Source organism: Daphnia carinata, chromosome 3 (genome assembly GCF_022539665.2).
Source record: "Daphnia carinata strain CSIRO-1 chromosome 3, CSIRO_AGI_Dcar_HiC_V3, whole genome shotgun sequence".
Taxonomy (NCBI): Eukaryota; Metazoa; Arthropoda; class Branchiopoda; order Diplostraca; family Daphniidae; genus Daphnia; species Daphnia carinata.
Window position 1 is genome coordinate 7,054,300 of NC_081333.1, and position 14,895 is coordinate 7,069,194.

The window sequence follows — 14,895 nt, forward strand, 5'->3', positions numbered from 1 at the left end:
ACGACAAACTCGATTAATTAATTTAAAAAGGTATTTCTTGTCTGATTCATTGGTTGTCTCCTTGTCAGTTTTTTACCGCTCTCTAGATTCAATTACTTAACTCTGGCAACGCCGCGTTTTCGTCAATCCATTCCACTGATTTTGGAAAGTAGGTACTGGGTGAGAGCAAGAGTCCGCATAAAACCGTTTTCGGAGCAACTGCACAACATGGCCAGCGAAGAAAGTTCGACCATTCCGAAGGACAACCAAGTTACTCCGTCCAACGAAGAACCCGAAACAATGGTATGTTAATGTGTCTTAATAATAAGCAAAAACTGAATTGAATCAATTTTGTGTACATGTCCTTCTGTTCTTGTAAACATCTCTACGCACGTATGTTTACCTTACATGCTATCGTTTTCTATTGAAGGTTATGTTATAATTCTTTTAAATAGCTTGTCTAACTTTTTTTTTATTGTCTATTAGACTTCTCAAAGGGATATTGAAAAAATGGAAGAGGAGAAACTGAAAGCCCGTTACAACAATGCCCGACCTGTTACTGGACACTCAGCATTCTTGCAAAAAAGGCTTGCCAAAGGCGTAAGTAGCTTCTTCAAATGTTTGTGAGCATGTTTATTCTTAAATTTAAAAAAAATGACATTAAAATTTTTTTCATTCACCATGGCTAAAGCTTGCAAACAAACATAGCACACCAATCTTAATCAAATTTATCATTTTTGTTATTTTAGCAAAAGTACTTTGACTCTGGAGACTATCAAATGGCTAAACAGAAAGGACCAGCTAAGATACCAAATGCTGCAGCACCAGCAGCTGCAGCAGTAGTTCCACCTGCCAATCTTGGACATCCTACCGGTGATGCCATTCCAACTCCGGAATCTGTCCCCACCAGGAAAACATCAATCATTCAAAGCAAACTGGCAAGTCCTGCCACGTAAAAAATTTAAGCAACATCACCTGAAACTCTTCACGTTCGCAGGCATGAATTTGGTATCGGGCAGTTTGTATACAAGTTTTGGTGTTATATCTTCATGTCGTGTTACGTTTCGGTGTCTGCAATTCAGTTTTTTTAAAATCTACTCTTTGGCGCGCTCTTTACTTTTCCGCCTCTCTTTATATTTTTTCGCTTGAAATGATGAGAATAACCTGGAGTTCCGTGAATCGGAAGACGCTAGATAGACTCCTTTCTCCCGGACAAAAATGAAAATACATACAGTGGCACCACTTCACGAAACAGATATTTTTATTTGTCAGCATCTCCTTAGATGTGGCGAACGTGAAAATTGACTACATATTCGGAATTAGTTCGTTGAACACTTATGGCAAATGGGTCAGTTGGATGGAAAGTGAAGGCAACAAGACGACGAGCTGAAGAAGGTGGGGCGGGCCGACCAAGAATGCCAGCATAAATGCGGAAGCGCAACAGTCCCGATTCTCGAACGTAAAATCGTATGGGGTGCTCCCCACTAGTTTTTGGACGTTCCATAAGACTGACCCACTTGTCATCATAAGAAAAAAGCTGCAGGTCGAGATAAGGCGAAGAAGAATACGATTGGGCAGAAATAGGAAGCTGGGAAAGAAGCCGCTTAGTAGCTTCAGTTTGACCGCCAAAGCGGGCGCTCACAATGGTCTGCTTGAAGCGTTGGTGAATCACGTTGGCGAAAACATTGCTGGACGGTGATCCTTGAGTGGCATTCCGAAGGAGATCGCAAAAGTTTTCGAATAAGTCTAGCAGCTCCTCACTTGTATTCTCATAGACATTAATAACCTGTACAAGAAGATACGAATAAATCTAAAATATACTTCGTTTCACCTTAGAGAAATGTGAATTACCTGCGCGCTTTCCATGTTGTATACAACAAAGAAGGCTGGCTGTGTATTGGGATCAGGAGCTCTAAGAGTAACCACATCTTCACTGGCGTACTTCAGAAGCAGGTGTGATTCATCCAATAACTGCATTTTCCAGAGACGGAGTGCCCGAATGTGGTCGAAATTCTGGTAGAATTTTCGAACATGAAAGAGGTTTCCTTCTGCCTGAGACATCTTGATTGCCCTTCGATAGAGAAATACTAACAATCGATGTTTGAGAGCGTTGACTGTGGCTTCTCGAAAGGGACGAACTAATTGGCCCGATGGCCACAAGCCGCGCACCTGATTGATCAACCATTCGTCATCATCGAAACAGAAGCGTCCGATAGTTTTCACATCGGCAAAGTAGCCTTCACTCGTGATTCGAAAAATATGTATCGTTTGATGCTGGACGGAGAGCACTGCCAGAGTATCTTCATAAAGATACAGGCCTTGATTATGTGAAAGAAAAATTTTGTCGGTTTTCAAAGTTCTAGTATCACAGAGTTTTCCATTGACGATGTCTACAATATGGAGCGAGCAATCTTCCAATGGAGAACGAGGATGAGGCGAGACGGATTCATTATTGCGAAAAATTTCGAAGAAGTTGGGTTGAGGTTCCTCGGGAACATACGAAGCTGAACCGACAATAACAAATCTTCCATCACCAACAAAAAGACTGCATTCGCGATTTAGTTGCTCCCCAACAGGAGTCACAGGAATAGTATACTTTAATTGGAAAAATTTTGAAAACACTTTACTTCTTAAATTTACAGCTTCATTGGCATCATTGCCAATGAATTCTCTTGTTCCTGGCACTTCTACCAGTAAAGCTTCTGCAGCACTTGGCCCAAGATATTTGTAAACCTCCACAGAAGTTTGGTCTGATGAGAAGGCAATGAAGTACTTGCCATTAGGGGTAAATTTTCTCAAATAGCATGGTGGTTTTTCTACATTGACAATCGTGAAGTTTGGAACAACAGTCTGATAAAAGGAGCGACATACGTTGTAATTTCCAGGTTTCACATTGGTTTCTCGTTTTATCAGTCTAATTACAACGTTTTGTGGAGGAATTTTTCTAGGGGTTAAAACAAACTCACCATCGGCTGACAATTGCCGATACCTGGGGTTCATCATTTTAAAGTTCTTGGCTTCTATTTCGTTGCATTTTAACTACCTATCATAACTTTCCATTTTGAAGGCGGGATTAAGGCTATTTTTCACTTAATTACTGAACTGCCACAAGATAATTAGTGCCATACTTGAACACTCGATTTGTCCTAAAACAAAACAAGAAACAGCATATTGTGTAACCAACATGCTCTAGCGGTAGAGACTGAAATGCAACAAGAAACATATTCCGTTCACCGCCATCTGTTGAAGGAGCTGGGTTCCTCTAAACAAATGTTCCTAGCAAGTTGGAAACTTAAAAGAAGTTTTTTACGTGAAAAATGCACGTGAGTGGAGAAAACCGACTTCAACGATATGAAAAAATAGAATTTTTAGGCGAAGGACAGGTAAATTTGTTTTTATCTTAATTATTTCTATTCTTTACATATAAACCATGTAGTTTGCGACAGTATATAAAGCGAAAGATACCCGAAATGACAACAAAATTGTCGCAGTGAAAAAGGTACTCAAATTCTATCTGTTCTTCAGTTTTCAAACAATAGTCTGTCATAAATTTTTAAGATTAAACTAGGATCAAGAGAAGAAGCTAGGGATGGAATCAACAGGACAGCCTTGAGAGAAATCAAATTGCTTCAAGAATTGAAGCATGATCATATTATTGGTCTATTGGATGTTTTTGGTCATCGATCAAATGTGTCTTTGGTATTTGATTTCATGGATACAGACCTGGAGCAGATTATAAAGGATACATCCATCATCCTCACACCTGGAACTGTCAAAGCTTACATTCTCATGACTCTTCAAGGTCTTGAATATCTTCATCTTCTATGGGTCCTTCACAGGGTACTTTTTTTCACTTGATTTGCTATAGCCTGCATGAAACTAAGCATTTTTTTATTATCCAGGATTTGAAGCCTAACAATCTTCTTGTCAATCGCCAAGGAATATTAAAATTAGGGGATTTTGGTTTGGCAAAATCTTTTGCCTCACCTACACGCATCTACACCCACCAAGTTGTTACACGGTGGTACAGGTAGTTTTCAACAACTTAATATTTCAGCTGTAATTTAAGACTTGTTTGTAACAAGGGCGCCAGAACTGCTGTTCGGTTCTCGAATGTACGGCACAGGTGTTGATGTGTGGGCAGTAGGTTGTATTATGGCTGAGCTTTTGCTTCGAGTTCCATTTTTACCTGGCGAATCAGACTTGGATCAGCTGACACGTATTTTCTCGACTATGGGCACCCCAACCGAAGATAACTGGCCAGTACGTATTGAGAACTTTTTTCTTAAATATTTTGTCATTACCATTTCCTTTTATTTTTACTTGGTGGTTTAATTGCTTTTTAGGGACTACATTCACTACCAGATTTTGTTCAGTTCAAGGCGTTCCCTGTGATACCTCTTCGTCATATATTTACTGCTGCCGCGGATGATTTGTTACAGCTTCTGAGCCGATTTTTGGCCTTGAATCCTGCCGACAGATGTACATGTAGCGAAGCTTTGCAAATGCCTTATTTCAGGTATGGCTTTTGTTCCTCTTGTTTCTGTTCAACATTTCTTCAAAATTGCATCAATTATAGCAATAAACCAGCTCCAACACCAGGATCTGCTTTGCCTCTACCTGCATCTCTGAGTCAAGCAGCCATTGATAAGAGCGGCACGAAGCGTAAAGTGACGGATAATGGAGAAGGAGGTTCATTGGCGAAACGTTTGGTTTTCTGATTGTCAGTGTTGTTCAATGCTACCAATAAATGTTTCTAATATAACCTAACTTTATTCCACCTTTCATGTTGATACAACTTTACAATGTTAGATGTGAGCGTTATGAATTTGCTCATTTCCTGTACCACATCTGAATAGTCTTCATTCGTTTCACCTTCTTTTGTAGCTGAAGTATACCGTACATCAGCGCTTCGGCTGTAGGAGGACAACCAGGAACATAGATATCAACTGGAATTATCCTGTCGCAACCACGCACCACCGAATATGAATAATGGTAGTAGCCACCTCCGTTGGCGCAACTTCCCATAGAAATTACCTAAAAAAAAAAAGCAAAACAAAAATTAGCTAACATATTCTCTTTTCATTTGTGAACGTGAGTTATTCGATTACCCATCGAGGTTCGGGCATCTGATCATAAACTTTGCGCAAAGCCGGAGCCATTTTGTTTGTAAGTGTTCCAGCTACGATGATTACATCAGCCTGACGCGGAGATGCGCGAAATACCACACCATAACGATCCATGTCATAGCGAGGGGCTGCAATGTGCATCATTTCAACAGCACAGCAGGCTAGACCAAAGGTGAGAGGCCATAAAGATCCCTGTAGTGAATAATTATTTTTTCAAAAATTCTTATATGTTTAAAATTATATGTGATGAAAGTTTGTTACCTTTCTTCCCCAGTTCAAGAGGTCATCAAGACGAGCAACTGCATACTCTGCCATGTTGTTGGTGTTTTGAAAGGGAGAATATTTTTTCTTCTTATCCAGAGCTACTGTATGAACAAAAAATTTAAAGTTAGACTCATCTAAGACTATACAGGCTAAAGTAAAAAAAGTGACAATTACCATTTTGTTCAGCTCCGGTCTGAGGAACAGTAGTCTGGTTCCGTTTCAGTACGATAGAAGAGGTCGACAACACATTTGAAAGTACTGGGGCATTGTTGTTTATTCCTAAGGCCTTAACCAGGCTAGCATTCAGAGTTCCCCGTAGAGCAAGCATATTCTTAAAATTGAAGTAATTAACAACGTACAACTTCGACCAAGATAGCTGCTAAGAAGTAATAACTCCAGTAACTATTTTACGGGGAATAGCCAACAAAACGAACTAGCAGACAAACTTCTCTATGAGAAAGAAGAGCGACTAAAACGCAGGGCGAAATGCAAAACCTAATTTGACTAAAATGGGAATATACGTGTGGAATTGAAAGTACATATACGTTGAAGTGAAGGTCTGTGTTGCGTGTTTCAGATGCTGTTCATTTTTTACATACGTTCGGTTGTATTGTACCTCCAAATTGCAAGAAACTTCTGTGCCGGTTCCAGTTCTCTACATAAAGCGCAAGTCACTAATAAGAACGCAGTTTCATAAATCAATTTAGTTTTAAAAGGGGAACATTTTTTAGCTGAAACGGTACCATGTGGGATTTGAAGGAGATATAAATGAAATGATTTAAATCATAATTTTTCTGTTGCAGCTCGCACGGTAACGATGATGACAAGTTGGAATCGGAAGAGATATAGGCACCCACTTTCCTTTTTAAAGGCTGGAATCAGAGAAGAAGGGCCTACTTCATTTCTGGGTAGAATAGTACCGTTGTTGTTGTAATATAAAAAAAGAATTAGCTTTCAAATTGTTTTCGTCGAATTATTTTATTTAACAACGTGCAAATTCGTTAGCACTTCGAATTGGCGTTTCTCAAACTTTTTCGCAATTTAGACTGTCTTGCAGCCTTTTGGCGTATTTCGTAACCCTTTTATTTGGTCCCTTCCACATGGGGTTTTTGCCTTTTACTCGAAAAAGTTTTGTTTTCGCGTTTATAAATTCTTTCTTGTAATGCAACATTGACATATTTCTTGTTCGCGTTTAAGTAGGCGTCTGCTATTATTTATCTCTATAATTCATTCTTCAAATTGCTTTAGAACTGTTACAGATGACGGAAGAATTTGATGGCATAAGAAAATGGCTAATGCATCACTGATTTTCTTCGTTTTCTATCTCGTACCTCTTGTTCTACCAGTTTTGTCTTCAGACGTTGATCCATTATTGGATGTTGAACAAAATTACGACCGAAATGTAAGTTGTGTTCGTCTTGATTTTTTTAAAATTTCCGTTTTCATTCTGTATCGATGGGACGTCGAAGTAATATCATGTGACACAGAATTTCTTTCTGACAGATCACTACTACAATAAATCCAAAGTGCCCTCAAAATGAGTGTGTTAATTTCACTTTAGTTCATGTCCAACAACAAGGAAGAACTGATGTCCTCCATCATTTGTGGACAATGGAAAATATTCCCACATTTTTTTATGCAAGAACAGAAATTAACACTGAATTGATAATTGATTGGCGCAAGATGTTGTCCGGGAATAATAGTCAAGCCATAAGCTTTAGTAAGGAGCCACAGTATTTTGCAGCCATTCTTATTTTGAAGGTAGCATACATTAAAAAAAAGTGTATATGCATCATACATGCAGTTACTTAATATTTTTTTTTATTTATTTTTTTCTCAGTTTTTTATGTATGATGATCTCAATGACACAGGAATTATTCCAAAAATGAACAGTTATGATACTGTTTCATTTAGTACAAACAAAATGTTTTGGGAACTCAAGTCATCAAATTACTCAGGGAGTCAATCCGCTTCTGTAGCGTTCCGTTTAGCTAACTATGACGGAGTGGACCTAGATTTGTCATCTAACATTGAAATAACTGTAAAATCGTATTTTTTTAACAAATTTTGAATAGCTACGTTTCAAATAACTTGTTTTTTTGTTTTTTTTAAATTACAAAACAGTTGACAGCATACGGAACCCGAGGTCGAAGCCCCATTTTACCTCACTTAGCCTTCACAGAGAATTCAACTCAAATTGATTTCATCTTTGATCGTGTAGAAACTAAAGAATCTTTCACTAACGCACGGTTAGCCATAGAATTAGGCACGGTTGTTTCTGAACCTAATAGCCGGTTTACTCTCAACGTGTCTCAAAGTTTGGACGATGAGTACACACCCGGCGTATTCAAGGTAATCCTCAAAATCCTGTACCTTATGATTTTAAAAATTATTAAATGTCTATGTAAACGGCAGTTAATGGAAGTACATTCAGCTTTGAATCAACACTGGATTCAATGGCGGCCAGTATGTTATACCTCAACCAAACGTGATATTGGAGACTCAACTGGTGTCTATCAGACTGGGATAAGAAATGTAACCGACGATGGTGTTTTTGACAACTCACTTTTGCAATGGTTGTCGTTAGACATCGACATGACCTCTATATCAATGAATGGCTTCAATGTCTCATTTGGCGTTGAGGGTGATGGTTTTTATAAAGCTTCAAACTACACAGCTTGGACTATAGTTACTGGCCATGGAAACCCGATTGGTGATCAGTTTTCAGTAATGGTGATATTAGTAATGGCCATTGGTTTGGGTCTTCCAGCAATCGTTCTTATTCTTGGTGGTGTAGCAATAGCACTGCGAAACCATCGGGATAGTAAAGATGATCTATTGCTGAGCGATTGAGTTGGTAGAACTGATACTTGTAGAATGTAGAGTATCTCAGGCGAACGGTTCCGCGTATTTCTCAGTTCGTGTTGACCACTATGACGCATTTCATTCTTTTTTCCCTTCAAATCGAAACATTGGCCTTTGCGTGTATATAAAATATCGAATAAAAAAGTTTAACAGCAACAGTATTTAAACACAATACCTTGAATATGTAATTAAAAATTCATAACGAAGAACAGTTTAATTCTCGAAATATGATTGTTAAGAGATTATAATATTGCAGCTGCGCGAGTCAACAATTGTAATGAGATAGCTAGATTGCACAATTCAGAAATGCATAGTTCCTATAAATCAATGGGACGGATTTGTCTCTCTCCCTCATGGAGCAAAATGTGGAATGCTTTGTAAAGTAAAAGACATCCCCAGCGTCGCTTGTCCGAATTTGACCATGACGTACAGATGCCATAGTAGTCGCCACGCTTAACATTTGTGATGGTACTAAGACCTAAAAAAAAAAAACATTCAGGATATTAATAACGTAAGGAATTTTGCCTTAGCACAGCATTGATTAAATTTACCTATCGCTTCTATCATCGCTGCTTCGCGACAAAACGCTTCGACTGGTAACGAATTTTGGAAGACGTGAATTGAAATTACACCATAGCCATCGTTCCAGATATCTAATATTCGCTTTACCTTCTTACTAACCTGTGCTTGCAGATGGATCGTTAGAGTAGAATTGGAAATAACTTTTTAGCAGACGTTTTACTTTAAGAAATGATTGCGGTCGTGAACGCAGTTTAATTGCTTCGTATAGATGTTCGTGGGGCCTTGTTTGTTTCCCCTTTCCGATGTAAAATATACTGGTTACAAAGCGTTTAAACAATTTTTGTTGGTTTTGGGATTCATTGAGGGGTAGGTTGTCCGTAACTCGCGGATCCAACAGCAGATAGTTAAAAGATTTCTTTGCCAAACCTAACACCGGTAAGAAAATTTAAAAAATAGATTAAGAAATAAAAGAAGGTGAAACAATTGCAACTCACCCTCTCTCCACGGCTTAAGCGGGTCAGGACAGGTAAAATGCGTTACAAGTAATCGATCAAGATGTGTGGCTATCTTTGTATCGCTATCCAATCCTGGGTACTGAAGCAACATGGTCTGAAGTTCTTTAGACACCCCCAGCCTTTTTGGTGATGGGACATGCTCAGCCTTCTCACGACGCAGCCGAAAGAATTGCCTCAGGTAGACTTGCTTAGTCGTTGGCGTTATAGGGCCAGGGCAACTGCCAAGTGATTTCAATTGGTCAAATAAAAGCTGTGAATCGATCGAATCGCCAATCCAGTTCACTGAGTTTTTATCATCAGACGATGTACATAAAGCTTCATTTAGGGTAGCATCCGTAACTGAATTTTGATTCACAATTGGAGGATAGTGCCACTCGACCAATTCTACTCCTTTCTCAGTATCAGAATATATATGTTCTTCAACTACTATGGCGGAATTTGCTGATGTGTTGGTTACATCGATTGAATCACACACTGCTATATTAAGAGTGTTGTTTGATGTACTGTCTGTAATTGAATCAAGACCCTCAAGAGCAGTAGTACTTGTGAGTGATTCTGATCCTAGGAACCCAAGGTTATTGTAGCTAAGACTACTGCTGGAAAGTGAAGATCCAAGTTCTACTTCTCTCAGCTTTAAAAATACACATTGAACAGAATCTTCCAAAGGTTCACCATTATCTTCTTCCATGTATGATGCAAGGTATTTCAGAATACTCCATTGATTTTTTTGAAGAGCCAAATCCCAAGCATTGCAACCTTCTGGGTCTTCAAACCACGGGTCACCTCCATTTGCTATAAGAATTTTTAAGACTCCTATGAATCCCCAACTGGCAGCAATATGAACTGGTGTGATTCCTTCCACAGATTTCACATTAGGATTCCCATTGCTGGACAACAAAAGCTGGACAATCTCTCGGTGAACTGCTTCATCACCAAGCCCACAAGCCCAGTGCATAGGTGTAATCCCATTACCAGTCTGAGCGTTTATGTCCGCACCAAACTTTAAAAGTCTTCGCACAACTCTAGAATGGAAGAGAGAATGATCTTCTTTATAATATACTTTATTTCTCTGAATAACTAAATGCAGATCTTGCAAGGACTGGCTTACCCCAAATCACATTTTTCAATCGCTCGGCAAATTTTTTCTTCTATCGGTAAGTCTATATTAAATCTAACACGATTCTGATTCATTTCTTTTGCAATTAGAGTTCTATACTTGTTATAATACAACTTTTTCACGATAAAAGAATAACAGCGACAGCCATCAACAACAGCCTGTTGATGCAACTTTCAAATTTGTAGGCTACGAAAGCTGTTGCTAGCGTTACGTCCAGAGTTGTCAAAATTATAATTTCAAACTCCAATATTCGTCTGCATCTTCGTTGATTTCTGTTTTGTAATTTTGTGTCATTTGTTTCACGTGCAGGATTTCGAATTAAATGAAAAATGACTACACGTATATTGTTAATGCGTTCTATGGGTTTTCCGCTCAGAGGTTCATCAACACTTACACGAAGTAGATCGCTATTGATTTTGAATTCCTATTCAAGTGAAACATATGGAAGGAAGTCGTTGATTACGTTACGTCATACTTCTAGAAGTTACATCGACCAAAAGGGATATTGTTCATTATTGAATTGCAATTCGAATTCTCCACTCCTCCATCAACTTCCAAAGTATCCATCGCCTATTGTTACTGTTCAAACTCGCCACTTTTCATCCCAGAATAATGATGGATCTGATGATGGAAACCATAACGAGCAGTCTTCGGGGAATGTTTCAAGTATGGGAGGTGCAGGAGACCATGGTGGAACAGGACCAGTTATTCATTCATTGCCAGCAACCATGACAGTTCCAGAGACTTGGCCAAGTGTACCTGTTATAGCAATCAACAGAAATCCTGTCTTTCCAAGGTTTATCAAAATCATTGAGGTATATTTATTATTCAAGAAAATGTAAGGATTAAAATGAGAGATGGTTGCTTCTTATATTTTATTAGGTTACAGATAAGACGCTTGCTGACCTTATTAGACGTAAAGTTCGTTTAAACCAACCATATGCAGGAGTCTTCATGAAATGCAATGATAGGTACTCGTACATAGTTAATTTTTTTTTTCACTTTTACTTTCTGATGCTATCCTTAGTGAGGAGTCTGATGTTGTTAAGAACCTATCTGATATATATCCAGTGGGGACGTTCGTTCAAATTCACGAACTCCAGGATCTTGGTGACAAACTTCGAATGATTGTCATGGCACATAGACGAATCAGGATTACTGGACAACTAATGGAAGACGTCAACGAAGGAGCACAAGGTTGAAAAATAAATTTTCCTTTGAGTCTTGATTTATGAGTGGGCAAAGTGTGACAACAACATTTGCTTATTAGTGGCGTCCATCCATTTCCCTGGATTTAATGCATCAATTCAAACATTGACAGAGGAAAAGGCGAACAAAAAGGAAGACAAAGCGAGCCAACATCCGCAAGCGGAAAGAAGAAAAGTCTGATAACGAAGATATCAGTTTAGATGTCGCAGCCGAGAAACCTTCAGTCGAACCATCTTCTGCTGCACAGGATTCCCAGTCAGTGTTAATGGTGGAGGTGGAAAACGTCAATCATGACAAGTTTACCATAAACGAAGAAACAAAGGCGTTAACTCAGGAGATCATAAAGACTATCCGAGATATTATTGCTCTCAATCCATTATATCGGGAGTCTATTCAACAGATGCTTCATCAAGGTCAGCGGGTAGTAGATAACCCAGTTTATTTAGCTGATTTGGGCGCGGCGCTAACAGCCGCAGAGCCTGCTGACCTCCAACAAGTCATCGAAGAAACTAGCGTAAAAACTTTAAGCGTCTGATTTAGTTGTCAAAGTAATCACACATGAATTTTTATTTAAATGTAATTGTAGATACCTAAACGTTTGGTGCTTTCTTTGTCGCTGCTTAAAAAAGAACTAGAATTGAGCCGTTTGCAGCAAAAAATTGGGCGAGAAGTGGAAGAAAAAGTCAAAGCCCAACACCGGAAATACATGTTGCAAGAGCAGCTGAAGGTGATTAAAAAAGAATTGGGATTGGAGAAGGAAGACAAAGACGCAATCGACGAAAAATTTCGAGCAAGGCTAAAGGATAAAACAATACCACCTGCCATTATGGAAGTTATCGAGGAAGAACTAAACAAACTCGGTTTCCTCGATAATCATTCGTCCGAGTTTAACGTAACTCGCAATTACCTAGACTGGCTGACGACTCTTCCTTGGGGCGTAACCAGCACGGAAAATCTTGACTTGAAGAGAGCTGCAGCAGTCCTTGACGAAGACCATTACGGCATGGAAGATGTCAAGAAGCGTATTTTAGGTGAGTAAGTTATCTACTACTAATTTGATTCCAATCGGACCAAAGTGTCCTGTATTTTTTACTTGTTAGGGTATTGATTGTCTGAACGTGCCTCGTTTTTTCACTCATTTATTATCGTGAAATTCTTTAATTTCCAATGTCTAGAATTTATTGCTGTCAGCGAACTGAAAAAGAGCACGCAGGGGAAAATTCTATGCTTTTACGGACCGCCAGGAGTAGGAAAAACTTCAATCGCCCGCTCAATTGCTAAAGCATTAAACCGTGAAGTATGAAACTTTAAATATTAATAGTAATCTAAATGGCGTGAAAAACCCCCTTTGTTGCTCATTCATCCAGATTAATTTGATTTATTAACACTTGGTAATGTAGTATTTCAGGTTTTCCGTTGGCGGAATGACGGACGTGGCCGAAATCAAAGGTCATCGACGCACCTACGTCGGAGCAATGCCTGGGAAAATGATCCAGTGTTTGAAGAAGACAAAAACAGAGAACCCGTTGGTGTTGATCGACGAAGTGGACAAAATCGGCAAGGGTTACCAGGGTGATCCGGCTTCTGCGCTGCTTGAGCTGCTGGACCCGGAACAGAATAAAAATTTCCTCGACCATTATTTAGATGTACCCATCGATTTGTCCAAGGTAAGAAACTCTGCTTTCCATTATTTGTGACCTTTTCCTGTCGGAGCAATGTCTACTAATCAATCAAAGTTCCTCGGTCAAAACACTTCGCACTAATCTGTAAGACTGTAATGGACTAGACCAATCCGCTGGAAAAGGCATGTTGCATATGGGAATGTAGACGTCATTTATGCTGCTGTGCCTGTAGTTACGCCAGTGCAAATGCGTATTGGGGGGTTCAAAATGGTCTACTTCGTTGGGTGCCCATCATTATAGTAATAACCATAAGCCATTTCGTCTGTTTAGGTACTTTTTATCTGCACAGCAAACGTAATTGATACCATTCCGGAACCGCTTCGAGATCGAATGGAGGTATACATAATTTTTTTTATGTCTTTCCGGAAATGTTAACTGATCGTTGAGTTTTGATTCTAGATGATTGACGTATCCGGCTACGTTGCAGAAGAGAAAATGAACATTGCCGAGAAATATCTAATTCCTCAGGCTAGGCGAGATACTGGAGTCAATGACACCCAAGTTACAATCGAATCCGATGCGCTGCAAACGCTCATCAAATCCTATTGCCGCGAAAGCGGTGTTCGAAACTTGCAGAAGCAAGTGGAAAAGATCTTTCGTAAAGCTGCTTTCAAGCTTGTCAAAGGAGATGCCGAAACCATCACCGTCGGGCAGCAAAATCTTCAGGAATTTGTTGGAAAGCCCATTTTCACACATGATCGTCTATACGACGTGACTCCACCTGGTAAAAGAAACCAAATATTTTGTTTGCAAATAATTCGGGAAGGATGTTGACAGCTCTCTTCTATAAATCACTACTAACTTTGAATGCTGATAACGTTATTTCTAGGTGTGGTAATGGGCTTAGCCTGGACAGCCATGGGAGGTTCCACGCTGTACATCGAAACTTCGCTGAAGAGACCGTTACGAACTAAACCCTCGAGAAGATTGGAAGAAAAGGAAGAAAAGGAGGAAGGCGCCCAAGGATCTATTGAGCTGACAGGCAATTTAGGCGATGTTATGAAAGAGTCAGTCCGCATAGCCTATACGGTAGCTAAAATGTTCGCCTCAAAGGTGCGACCCGATGATCGCTTTTTCGCTGACGCTCAAATCCATGTTCATGTTCCCGAGGTATGTTTCATTTTATTATGCTTACGAATACCCTAATTTTGCTATTCTAATACAATATGTACTCCGCTAAAGGGCGCAACTCCAAAAGACGGACCGAGTGCTGGTTGCACCATCGTAACAGCACTTCTTTCTTTGGCCATGGACGAGCCCGTTCGCCAAAATGTTGCCATGACCGGAGAAATATCGTTGACTGGAAAAATTTTGCCTGTAGGTGGCATCAAAGAGAAGGTAATCGCTGCAAAACGAGTGGGCGTTGACTGCATTCTATTGCCCGCTGAGAACCGAAAAGATTATGACGATTTGGCCAGCTTCATCACCCAAGGGTTGGAAGTTCATTTCGTCGACCACTATAGGGACATTTTTCCAATTGTTTTTCCTCACCTAGCCAACCAGGAGCAAGTCCAGTCAGTTAGTTCTAGTTAAATGTGCCTCTTATTCTTTTTTTGATTGTAGTATCACATCGAGATTTTCATGTTGAAAATACGAATTTCATTTAACAAATG

At 39.5% G+C, this 14,895-nt stretch overlaps 5 protein-coding genes across 5 annotated transcripts; 3 read left to right on the forward strand and 2 right to left on the reverse strand.

Annotated features, from left to right (window-relative positions):
* Positions 1-122: 122 nt before the first annotated feature.
* On the forward strand, positions 123-1,235 carry LOC130685470 (cAMP-regulated phosphoprotein 19-A-like). The gene is made up of 3 exons (XM_057508770.2): positions 123-282; positions 466-579; positions 729-1,235. Exons 1-3 carry the CDS (start codon positions 208-210, stop codon positions 933-935), a joined length of 396 nt encoding a protein of 131 aa, XP_057364753.1. The 5' UTR covers positions 123-207; the 3' UTR covers positions 936-1,235.
* LOC130685204 (DET1 homolog) lies at positions 1,220-5,835 on the reverse strand. Its single transcript, XM_057508450.2, is given in 7 exon segments — positions 1,220-1,765; positions 1,831-2,951; positions 4,600-4,712; positions 4,826-5,016; positions 5,091-5,300; positions 5,370-5,473; positions 5,547-5,835. Coding segments are annotated over 7 exon segments (2,400 nt in total). The 5' UTR covers positions 5,701-5,835; the 3' UTR covers positions 1,220-1,258.
* A 740-nt stretch (positions 5,836-6,575) lies between these two features.
* On the forward strand, positions 6,576-8,398 carry LOC130685200 (glycosylated lysosomal membrane protein-like). Its single transcript, XM_057508446.2, has 5 exons — positions 6,576-6,774; positions 6,876-7,133; positions 7,213-7,413; positions 7,497-7,724; positions 7,788-8,398. Exons 1-5 carry the CDS (start codon positions 6,661-6,663, stop codon positions 8,223-8,225), a joined length of 1,239 nt encoding a protein of 412 aa, XP_057364429.1. The 5' UTR covers positions 6,576-6,660; the 3' UTR covers positions 8,226-8,398.
* Positions 8,399-10,563, reverse strand: LOC130685195 (ankyrin repeat and LEM domain-containing protein 1-like). The gene is made up of 5 exons (XM_057508440.2): positions 10,383-10,563; positions 9,254-10,296; positions 8,980-9,185; positions 8,789-8,918; positions 8,399-8,715 (listed from the first exon to the last, which is right to left on the reverse strand). The coding sequence occupies exons 1-5, from the start codon at positions 10,463-10,465 to the stop codon at positions 8,555-8,557; spliced, it is 1,623 nt and encodes a 540-aa protein (XP_057364423.1). The 5' UTR covers positions 10,466-10,563; the 3' UTR covers positions 8,399-8,554.
* An 87-nt stretch (positions 10,564-10,650) lies between these two features.
* Positions 10,651-14,893, forward strand: LOC130685193 (lon protease homolog, mitochondrial-like). The gene is given in 12 exon segments (XM_057508436.2): positions 10,651-11,206; positions 11,274-11,362; positions 11,419-11,588; positions 11,662-11,723; positions 11,725-12,114; positions 12,187-12,631; positions 12,776-12,897; positions 13,001-13,267; positions 13,553-13,618; positions 13,682-14,006; positions 14,112-14,392; positions 14,465-14,893. Coding segments are annotated over 12 exon segments (3,054 nt in total). The 5' UTR covers positions 10,651-10,720; the 3' UTR covers positions 14,816-14,893.
* The last annotated feature ends 2 nt before the right edge of the window (positions 14,894-14,895 follow it).

Excerpts from the sequence above, each read along its gene's own strand:
- LOC130685470 (XM_057508770.2), top strand. The coding sequence starts at position 208 with ATGGCCAGCGAAGAAAGTTCGACCATTCCGAAGGACAACCAAGTTACT. Across the intron at positions 283-465 it reads ACGAAGAACCCGAAACAATG|ACTTCTCAAAGGGATATTGA; the intron begins GTATGTTAATGT and ends ATTGTCTATTAG. Across the intron at positions 580-728 it reads AAAAAAGGCTTGCCAAAGGC|CAAAAGTACTTTGACTCTGG; the intron begins GTAAGTAGCTTC and ends TTGTTATTTTAG.
- LOC130685200 (XM_057508446.2), top strand. The coding sequence starts at position 6,661 with ATGGCTAATGCATCACTGATTTTCTTCGTTTTCTATCTCGTACCTCTT. Across the intron at positions 7,134-7,212 it reads CAGCCATTCTTATTTTGAAG|TTTTTTATGTATGATGATCT; the intron begins GTAGCATACATT and ends TTTTTTTCTCAG. Across the intron at positions 7,414-7,496 it reads CATCTAACATTGAAATAACT|TTGACAGCATACGGAACCCG; the intron begins GTAAAATCGTAT and ends ATTACAAAACAG.
- LOC130685195 (XM_057508440.2), bottom strand. The coding sequence starts at position 10,465 with ATGAATCAGAATCGTGTTAGATTTAATATAGACTTACCGATAGAAGAA. Across the intron at positions 10,297-10,382 it reads ATTGAAAAATGTGATTTGGG|AGTTGTGCGAAGACTTTTAA; the intron begins GTAAGCCAGTCC and ends CTTCCATTCTAG. Across the intron at positions 9,186-9,253 it reads GCTTAAGCCGTGGAGAGAGG|GTTTGGCAAAGAAATCTTTT; the intron begins GTGAGTTGCAAT and ends TACCGGTGTTAG.